The sequence below is a fragment of the Semicossyphus pulcher genome, unplaced genomic scaffold (genome assembly GCF_022749685.1).
Source record: "Semicossyphus pulcher isolate SPU_LCO1_2020_fin unplaced genomic scaffold, fSemPul1.0.p SCAF_15, whole genome shotgun sequence".
NCBI lineage: Eukaryota > Metazoa > Chordata > Actinopteri > Labriformes > Labridae > Semicossyphus > Semicossyphus pulcher.
Window position 1 is genome coordinate 12,728,228 of NW_027211659.1, and position 10,311 is coordinate 12,738,538.

The window sequence follows — 10,311 nt, forward strand, 5'->3', positions numbered from 1 at the left end:
CCTACAGTGTAATTTAAAGAAAATGAGAAATGATTTATGCTCATTATTCTATAAGTACTAGGTACTCGTGGGTTACTTTAGAGGAAAGGAGAAATTATTTACACTGTAAGTATTCTGTTTTACATACTTACGGGTTACTACTATTAGAAAATGAGCAATTAGTTTCTTTCAGTAAGTTGCGGTCCGTATTATAAAGCGTTACCGATCGAATTATAGATTAACTGGGCATAGGCCTGAGGGCCTAACGGGTCATGGGAGCAAGAACAGAGCATCGGCTAAAATGGACTTAAAGTGTTTTTTTGTTGTTGGTTTTTTTGTAATGGAAATGTAACAACATAAAAAGCCTGCATAGAGATGGAAAAAGCTCACAAATAGAAGCAAACAACTACAGAAAAAAATAGCATAAAGTCTACAAGGAGACACAAACAATACAAAGTGAAGACATAACAAAGATAAGCAAAACAGCACAAAGATGTAAACTGGAAAAAGTCATAGGCTAGTTTTGAAACCTAAAGTCATCATTATTAGATAGAATGTCAAAAATAAGTCTGAATTATATATAGCCTAATGATATTATTTGCCATAAAATGTGGCTTTTATGTCATAATTTTGACTCTTTAAATCAAATAGTTATGATTTTTTATCTAATAGGCCAATTCTGCCTTTAATCTCATAATTTTGTATCTAATAAGTAATCAGGGCAGTTGAAGCTGTCCTTATCGGTATTCCCTGTAGGAAAAAAAAAGAATTTCTTCCTAGTAAATCATTCGTTTATCCTAAAGTGACCTTAATAATTGTTAAGGGGGCGGTGACCGAAAGACAGATTGAGAACCACCTTGCACATGGTTCAAGAGAGGACACAACTGCTCTCAGGGGTAAGTGACATTATTAACGGTTATTACGTTAAATTTTACTAAATGATAGCAAACTTTAAATTATCATATTAAGTTATTTCGGTCGTATTAAGTTGTTTATGTTAAGTTAAGCAGTTAGTGCTGCGGATGAATCTGCTAACTTGCTACCTTTGCAGCAGCCCGTGTAACGGTTGTAACGGCTGACTCCTTTGATGTATCCGCCAGTGCCGAGCACGACAGCAACCGAGGCATAACAGCAACCTGCTTACACCAACTCCAACTTTTCATATGAAGAGGCGGACCCGGACTCCTCTGCTGCTTCAGGCACCATGTCCATAGACAAGCTCTTCCCGGCTCTCTTGGAGTGCTTTGGGATAATATTATGTGGATACATCGCAGGGAGGGCAAACATCATCACATCCACCCAGGCCAAAGGATTGGGGAACTTTGTGTCCAAGTTTGCCCTCCCGGCACTGCTGTTCAAGAACATGGTTCTGTTGGACTTTGGTGATGTCATCTGGCCATTCCTGTGGAGCATCCTCATAGCCAAAGTGTGTGTGTTTTTCATTGTGTTCTTCCTCACATTGATTGTTGCCAGTCCTAAACACCGCTTCAGCAAAGCTGGGATTTTCTCAATATTTGCCACTCAAAGCAATGATTTTGCTTTGGGATATCCCATAGGTAAGTATAATGCCTTTTAGCGTATTAACGTATAAGCCTATTTTTGTACTTACAGTAGAGGATTTGCAGAAACAAAAACACATCTCTGATCCTTTTATGCTCACTACCTGTGGCTAAAATTGAGAGCTGTACGTGAAACACATCCAGAACTTTACTAACTGGCCCAGTAATAGTTTCTTAATACGTTTGTTTTACAGGCACTTAGGCTTCTATAGTAGCCTTCTCAGGCTGTTTCAAATTATAAACCAAATCCATTTAAAGCTCCTGTGAGGAGTTTTTAGCTGGTCATGGAACAGACTGAAATTAATTCTGATTACTCTGTATAAGCTACAAAAGCAATCCAGACCATCAGCGACAAGATTGATTATTTTTATACAGTTATTTTTAATGCCTGAAACTGCTGGCGGTGGGGTAGGTGTCACACCAAGCGGTTAACTGCACGCCTTTCTTTACATTTTCCAGGGCTAAAATTTAAATTGAGTGATACATATGACTGTTAAAAGAAAGTAGGATGAGATTTTTTGTTAAAACCACCACTTAAGCATGTACAGGACAATATCAGCAAAGAGATAAGATGTACAGCTTTGTCCACAGGGGGCGCCAAAATCAACACAAGCGGAAAGCTCCTCACACGAGCTTTAAGCATGATTGAATAACTGACAATTATGCTGAAATTTATTTTAGGTAGTTTTCTATATTCCAGAACAGTTCATAGGGCCTGCATTATATTTTTAAGTGGATCATAGCCTACAATATTAACAATAAATATCACTACCTGATGCATTGTACAAGCTCGGTCGCTTTAAGCTAATTTTCATCTGCAGTTCCTTTGCAGATCACAGTTAAAACACCAACAAACAATAAAACGGCACTTGAGCAAACTAAACAATAACACCAGACACATAATAATTTACATAGTAGTACATAACACGTGCACCCACACACACACTCACACAAAATTGTTGCAGATTTGGCTTGCCGATACTTTTGTTCTTGACTTACTTACCTACATTTGTGCTGCAGCAAGTCAGATGCCAAGTCAGCTTTCTAGGTCACTGAGCCTTTTTTCTTAATCTTTATCCACAGTTGAGGCCTTGTACAAGACAAGTTACCCACAGTACCTCCAGTACATCTACCTGGTTGCACCTGTTTCCCTGATGCTTCTAAATCCCATTGGCTTCGCCTTCTGTGAGATCCAGAAGTGGAAGAACCAGGGAAACCACCAGCAGAACAAAGTCGTTATAGTAGGACTTGTAGTTTTACAGGTCCTGAAGAACCCCATAGTATTCATGGTTATCATCGGCATCACCGCACACTTTGTCCTGCACCAAACAATTCCTTCATTCATGGCTGAATTTGTGGATTGCTTGGCGAACTCTTTTGGGGGAGCAGCTCTCTTCTACCTGGGTCTCTCCATGGTGGGCCAGTTAAAGAAATTAACACGATCCACAGTCGTCACACTGATATTACTTATTACAGCTAAACTGTGAGTAAAGAACCTTTACTGGACTTGAGAATCCATTTCTATAAGAGATTATTCAGTGGTATCAAGTTCTTTCTTTCTGATTTTCAGGTTGCTAATGCCCCTGATCTGTAAGGACATGGTGGATCTGTTGGACAATAGCAACACCAGCGCTTTGAACCACTCAAGCCTCTCCAATTACGCCTTTCTTTACGGAGTGTTTCCCACTGCACCAAGTGTGGCCATCTATGCTGTCTATTATAACGCAGAGCTGGAAGTTGTGAGTTGTTTTTATGCACTTGCAAACCTCCTAACTGCTGTTTATCCATACAGTACCACATTTTCCCCTGAAAATCACCGTACATGATTTTGCTTCCTAACAGGTGACCTCTGGGATGGTGATCTGCACTTTTCTCTCCGCTCCAATAATGTATGTTTCTGTCTGGTTACTTTCAATACGTCGGATGGATCCTGTGCTTGTGATGAATTCACTGCAGAGTGTCACCTTTAACATAAGCATAATGAGCTTGATTGCCCTGGTGAGTCAAACGGCATGTCAGTGTAAACTTTTTGGCTGTTTCTTCTGATACTGCCTTATTTTGGACAAGTATGGGGAAATAACAAAGATGTTTGAGCTAATGTAGCAAGGTGAAACTTATCGCAGTAAACAGTAACAAACTAACAAAACAGACGTGAAACTGCTGTACTGTATACTTCAATTGTTAAACAATCTTTTTGTTGTATATCGATCATTTGAGTAATTTGAAAATCTGTTTTTCCTCTGACAGGTGTGGACAATTGCTGTTATGTTCTTAAGTAAGAAACTCAAAAGGCTACCTCACATGTTTACAGTAAACCTTTTCTTGGCGCAGGTGAGCACACTTACACATCCTCTCTTATTTGACACAATAAATCAACCTGTTAGTAAAGCTTCATCAGTAAATGCCTGTGTTTGTTATGATATGGTCTCTAGTTTATAACTTGTGTCGGGATGATCCTGTGGAGCTTTGTGGTTGAAGTGGACAACTACATCGGACAGGTCCTGACTTTCACAATGCTATGTACCTCTCTGTACAGCACCTATGTGTGGCCAGGTACGCTGTGACTGCACAAAACCAATCAGCCACATTAAGTTCACATCATTTTCCTTGGAGAGCTTTGAAATCTAAAGTTTGATTGCTGATTTTGTAATGCACATTTCATCTTTATAGGTCTGATAGCACTCTCTCTGGTGCTCATGAAGAAGTATGAGGATTTAAAAGTTACACCAGACGTGTTGGTCCTTGCAGGCTGGGGGTGAGTCACTTTAAAAAAAAGTCAACCCAGAAATGAAAGCCCCTTTCACACATGAACTCAGGTCCTGACATACCATTATGAGCCCAACGCCATTTCATCAGTGCCACATTGGTTGGCAGTTGGGATAACTGCATCAAGAGGAGCGGCATCCTATGCCTACCAAGGGGATTTAAAACACCTTGTCCTCACACCACAGAAGAGGGGTGGTCCACTGAGATACAGGATAAAGTTCGCTTTCAAACATTTGTTCAATATGTCACTATGGGGATGTATTGCCAGACAAGCTTATCTTGAAGACAGATCATACTATTAAGCTGATCACTCACGGTCTTCAGAGGAGCCCACAATCAGCACAGAATGTGCCTAAAGGAGCACAGTGACCTCCAGTGCAGAGAACCTTGTATTGGTGTTTAGATATTATTTCCTGGTCACGTTGTATCTTGTTGTCCTGAGTTCTTATTGTTTTGTTTTGTGCTTGGTTTATCCCGTGTTCTTGTCATTGTTTAGTCTACTTTAGTTGTGCATTTTGTTTGTGTTTCATGGGTTCGATTATTTCCTGTTTTACTTTGTAGCCCTGTCGGTGCTGAGTTTGGTTTCAAGTGTTTCCTGTTTAATTTTTGTAGTCCTGTAAGTCCAGAGTTTGATGTTCAGTGTTTCCTATTTTATTTTGTAGTTCTTGCCCCTTCAGAATCAGAATCAGAATCGGTGTTCATTGCCAAGTAGGTTTACACATACAAGGAATTTGTTTTGGTGATCTTGGTGCAGAACAATTAACACAGAACTAGAATAAAATTAAGTAAAAGACTTAAATAGAATAAGATAAGCCCTATGCACTACCTGTTTGTTAGCACTTACAGACTTTGTTCCCTCCTGTCTTGATTGTTGCTTGTGTTGTATTAACTCTCAGATGTGCGTTGCTTGAACAAAAGCGTCTGCTAAATGAAATTGTAACATTGTAAATGAAAAAGAGAACTAAGAGTAAGTGTACTGAAGGAGCTTTACAGGGGTACTGCCACATTAGTTTAATATAAATACCCAAGCAACCTTTTATTTCCTGCTTATTTAATCTGGAATGCAGTTTCTCTGACTGTTGACTTTTTGTCTTCATATTAACAGGATTCCTGCCTTATTAACTGCTATGTTGCTCTTTTCTGGGCAGAAAATGGCTGACACCATTGACTCATCATTTATTTATGGCAAACCACAGGTACATCATGAGTGGAAATCATTCCTTAATTTGAAGATGACAGTGAGGTGTTTAATTGTCTGCATGTCTATATGTGTTATCTCTGACAGATCATCTGCACCTCAGTTGTGGCTACCTTCAGTATATTGCTGGGAGGGGGCTCACTTGTGTGTCTCAGTAGAGGAAGCTGGGCCCAAAATGAAAGCATCCAAGAGGGAAACAATACAGAGCATCTTGTGACTGAAGGAGAACGAGAGAACCAGACTCTGTTTGAGCCGGTCGCCCCAGGAGGTATTTTGTCTTATGGAGATTTTTTATTCAACATTTTCTTTAAATACGTAGCTCTAATGACACTGATTAAAGAACATGTTGCCAAGTAGAGTAGTTTGTTGATTAAACCCACAGCACATGAGCATATAGAGGCAGTTTTAACATGTAAAGTTACTTGCCAGAAGCTACGGTAGCTGAAAAGGACAAATGTCTCTCTTAAATTGGTAAGACAGTGTTTTAAATCTTTACTCTGCTACCATCTTCAGGTCCATGTGCGTCCACAGACTGCCTGCTTGTTAATACGGAGGAGCTCCAACTGGTTGCAGATAGACAAGTGGCCCGTCATGAGCTCTTATGTCTGCTCCTGACTGTCAGCTTGCTTGCTGTGAGTAAACCACCACCTTTCACTTCTACAGTGACATGAAGTCAGCCTTTACTGCTGGGATTATTACATTTAGTAAATCACAGACCAAGTCAGATATAAATGGCTAAGGAAGTTATTTCCATTTCCTGTCAGTATGGGTGAAAGGCTTCAGCAAAGAAACTCTTAGAAAATTGAAAATAGAAATTTTTTACCTCAAATAAAAAACATTTTAATTGTTGACAGAACTTGTCCAGCAGCTTGTGGTTGCTTTTTTACCGCGTCCCTGGTAGACTCTACTTGGAGCTGCAGTTCTTCTGTGCTGTGGCCAACTATGGACAGGTTAGATATTAAAATACTACGAATGGCACTAAGATTGTGAGCATGAGCTATTCCACAGTACCAGAGACATGACGTGTTTTCTGTTGCCAGGGTTTTCTCTCCTTCGCTCTGTTTGGTCTGGACAAACACTTGATGACACTGCTGTTTAAGAAGAGGTGAAGAACATTCATTGTAATGAAACATTTCCACAAGCTGAAGCAACTTTCAAATGTTTTTTATACTTACAACAAACTGTATGTTCTGTACACACTTAACACTAAATAGCATGTTGTCTCCATTGTCAAAAGGCTCAGAAAAATGGACATGGATATGAAAACCAGAACACCCATTATGGCCATTAAGAAGAGGTGGGCTAATAAGGTCCCTAAGAAGACGAGGCCTAATAAAAACCTTACGAATAGAAGGCCAGAGGATATCCCTGCAAACTTACAGAAACAAAGCAGTAGCGGCCCAGAGAAAAAGGATCCAGAGGAGGAAAAAGAGCAAAAACCAAAGCAGGCTAATTCAAGAGCAGAATGCTTTCAAGTGTCTGAAGAGTTCCCAGAAGTGATCATCCATTATGTGGCCGGTGTTTCTCAGATACCTGGTGCAGCACCAACCAAGAAGGACCCAAGACCCAGAGGAAGTGAGCGACAACACCAAGGGAAAGGCAGTAAGAAGAAAAGGTTAAAGAAATAAATCATTGTGCTGAGAACTTTAACCATCAGCTGATATCAAATACATTTAACATTTGTTCTGTGGATGTATTTTGATGGACTGATTATAACCTTTAAATCATCATGTATCAATTACAAAATGTTTGATTTGTTTGTATGTGTTCTGAGATACTGATGGTTAAAAGATAAAGCTGTGATGATTAAACTATACATTTTTTACATTTGGATTGTCTGTTAAGTCATTGTGCTTGTTTTTCTGTTATGTTCTGAGGATGCTTTTTGAGTAAACACAATGCTGGACGGGAAATAATTTGTCGGCTAACAGTTTTAAACCTTGGAAAATACACTTATTTGCTTTGTTGCCAACCTTTTAAACTCGCAGATTGATGCCGCTCTCTAATCTGTCGCTAATCTAAATATTAGGCTACAGCCAGAGGCTTAGCTTAACACAAAGACCAGGTTCTTTTCTCTCTTTATGCTAAGCTAGTCTAATTGTTTCCTTGCGGTAGTTTTATCTTCAGCCGTCAGACACAGGAGAGGCTTGACAGTAACTGGCGGTTCCGTTTTTGCTTGGGCTGAGCCCGAGTCCTTTTCTGCATGTTGTGTGTCTGCCTCCATGCCTGCCTCTCTCCATGTCAACAAACAGCACCTCCCTCTATGGTTCGCTCCAGGTTCACTCCCACATTCAAGGATTAGAACGTAAAGTGTAGTGAAACTGAAATAAGAATTGCTGTAAAGCAGTTCGTCTGCTGGTATTGTGTCATCACAATAGAAGCGATATAGAAAAACACAGGATAGACATGTTGGACAAATCTTTGTTTCTAATCTCAACTGTCAGTCTGAGGTGTTCCTACCTCAACTGCTACAGGAAATGCACTGCTTTGCACACATCTGGCCGTGTTCCCAGTGTGTCGGTCTGCCTCATTACCCAGCATCCCTCTGTGCTGTCCTATCTGAAAGCAGGCCTTTGCTTTAATGTATAATACATCACTCGATCCCAGTTTCTGATACGGCTGCTGACAGGAAAGTGTGGAAGAGAAGCTGGTTTCTGGGATTACTGCTCTCTGCGTGAGCAACAAAAACAGCTTGTCTTGCATTTTACCTCCGAAATGGTTTCAGAAGCTGTTTACTTGTGCTATTGTTAGTTTTAAAAACAGAGCAAAAATGCCACTTAATCTTTTAATGTGATTTTCTTTTTTGGGCAAACAGTGTGCTTATTGTGTTGTTGTCTAAATACTAAAAGTAGACTAATTGGATCGCAAGGAAAGGAAACTATTGACCCTCAGAATCAGCTCTCCTTTGCAGCCGTGTCGTCAGATTACATGTTATGGGTAAAATGTGCTGGTTTGAGGGATATTTGTATGTCTGTTAAAATAAAGATGCGTTGTCTTCTGTTCACCTACAAGCACCTTATCCGCTCTTCTGTGTAATGGACATTATTTGGGGGCTCCCAACCTTTTGTCTTGTGACCCTGCAAAATTAAGCAATGACCACTTGTGACCCACTTTCCTTGATTTCATACATCATGCCAACCAGCTGTGAGCGGATCAACTTAAAAACTATTGGCCAATTTATTTGCTTTAGTAATTTACAGGCAATATTATCCAAAAGTTAACAGGAAAAAAAGTGAAGATTAATAGAAGGTCCAATAAAAAAGAGGCATCATATTGTTTATTTATTTTTGACATTGGAAACAACACCTGTGGAAAAAAAAAAAGTCTAACCTCAGGCTCCTTTCAGCAGCATATTCAAAGCTTTTGCGCATATGAGCAATCCATCTGCAGATGAATGTGCTACTTAGCCTACTGTACCCTTTGGAGGGATTGTGAGGTCTTTTTTTTGTCTACTTTACCACATCCTGTTAGTCCTCTTTAAGCTCTTCCCTCCTCTTAAGTCTGGGAATCACAGGTCTAAGGAGAGACTGAAGGACTTGAAATGAATCAGGCCGGTTTCTAAGCTTGGCATGCTTTGGAGAACGACCCCTCACCCTTTTCTCTGCATTATATCGCCATCTAGTGGTAGCTGACTGAACATTTTATTTAGTTTAATCAAAACACCCAAATGTTGTGTGTTCACGATCATAGAGAATATTTTGAAAGGAGAAGCAGACTGGTTCACACTGGAAGCGTGGCGTGTGCTTGACGGCAGCGGAATGTCTTCATTTTCATTTTAAATCAATTTAAATGCATGAAAACAGGTTAGTGCCTTCAGACCGCCGGCGTGAGTCGCGCGGCTCACGCGCCGAAAATCTAGAGAATAGGAGGCTCGCCTTTTTTTTTTTTTTTACCGCGAGCCGCTCGCGATTCTTGGACAAAACACACGGTGAAAATGAAATGTGATAAGTGCTATTGATTGATCTCTGACAGCAATATTTACATCTCTTCCTTTAGTAAAAGTCACAGGCATGGAAAGTAAATTACGTCAACACTTCCGGTATGCTTTTTCAAAGTAAAAGCCCGATCTGGAATTCTGACTCCCCTCGTTTGTGCACAATGCTTTTATTTTGAAGTGTTTCCCGGGCCGTTGTTATTGTTGTTTTTTACTGTATAAGATTTCCAGAAAGTTATTTGATAGATGAAGTCGCTCTCAGGCTCCTTATTGCATTTCCTGCTTAATTTTCTTTGAAATAAACACACAGTCATAAGTATGTAAGCACTACATACATTAGATACATTAAAAATAAATAAATAGACTAGACTAGACTGCACGCAGAATTCTGCAAATCCATTCTCCGCATTCCAACAAAAAACACCAAACAATGCATGCAGAGCAGAATTAGGACGATATCCACTATTACCAAAATCCAAAAGAGAGCGTTTAAATTTAAAAAAACATCTAAAAAAAATGACCCCGACACGCTCCAGCCCTCACCTCATGAGAGACTGGACAGAGCTGCCCCCTCAGCCAGCTGGTCATGGGACTCCGTTCACAGGCAGAGCCCCCAGACACAAACCCAATTAGACTAAACCAAATTATAAAACAACAAAAAGAAAACTATTCAATACATTGGAAAGAATCAACCCAAAAAAACAGAGCAAACAGAGAATACACAGTGGCAGAATACCTGAGCACTTTGACCGACCCAAAACTAAGGAAATCATATGTACAGACTCAGGCAGCACAGCATGGCTATCGAAAGAGGCCGCCACAGGCAGACCTGGCTCCCTAAAGAGGACAGACTCTGCACCCACTGCACTCAACAG

General features: G+C 40.1%; 1 protein-coding gene across 1 annotated transcript; it reads left to right on the forward strand.

The window, feature by feature from the left end:
• The first annotated feature begins 1,183 nt into the window (after positions 1-1,183).
• On the forward strand, positions 1,184-7,291 carry LOC138592602 (lysosomal cholesterol signaling protein-like). The gene is made up of 13 exons (XM_069663435.1): positions 1,184-1,535; positions 2,622-3,021; positions 3,109-3,277; positions 3,381-3,536; positions 3,786-3,869; positions 3,971-4,091; positions 4,209-4,293; positions 5,410-5,500; positions 5,590-5,770; positions 6,016-6,134; positions 6,357-6,452; positions 6,543-6,607; positions 6,740-7,291. The coding sequence occupies exons 1-13, from the start codon at positions 1,184-1,186 to the stop codon at positions 7,128-7,130; spliced, it is 2,310 nt and encodes a 769-aa protein (XP_069519536.1). The 3' UTR covers positions 7,131-7,291.
• Positions 7,292-10,311: the final 3,020 nt, after the last annotated feature.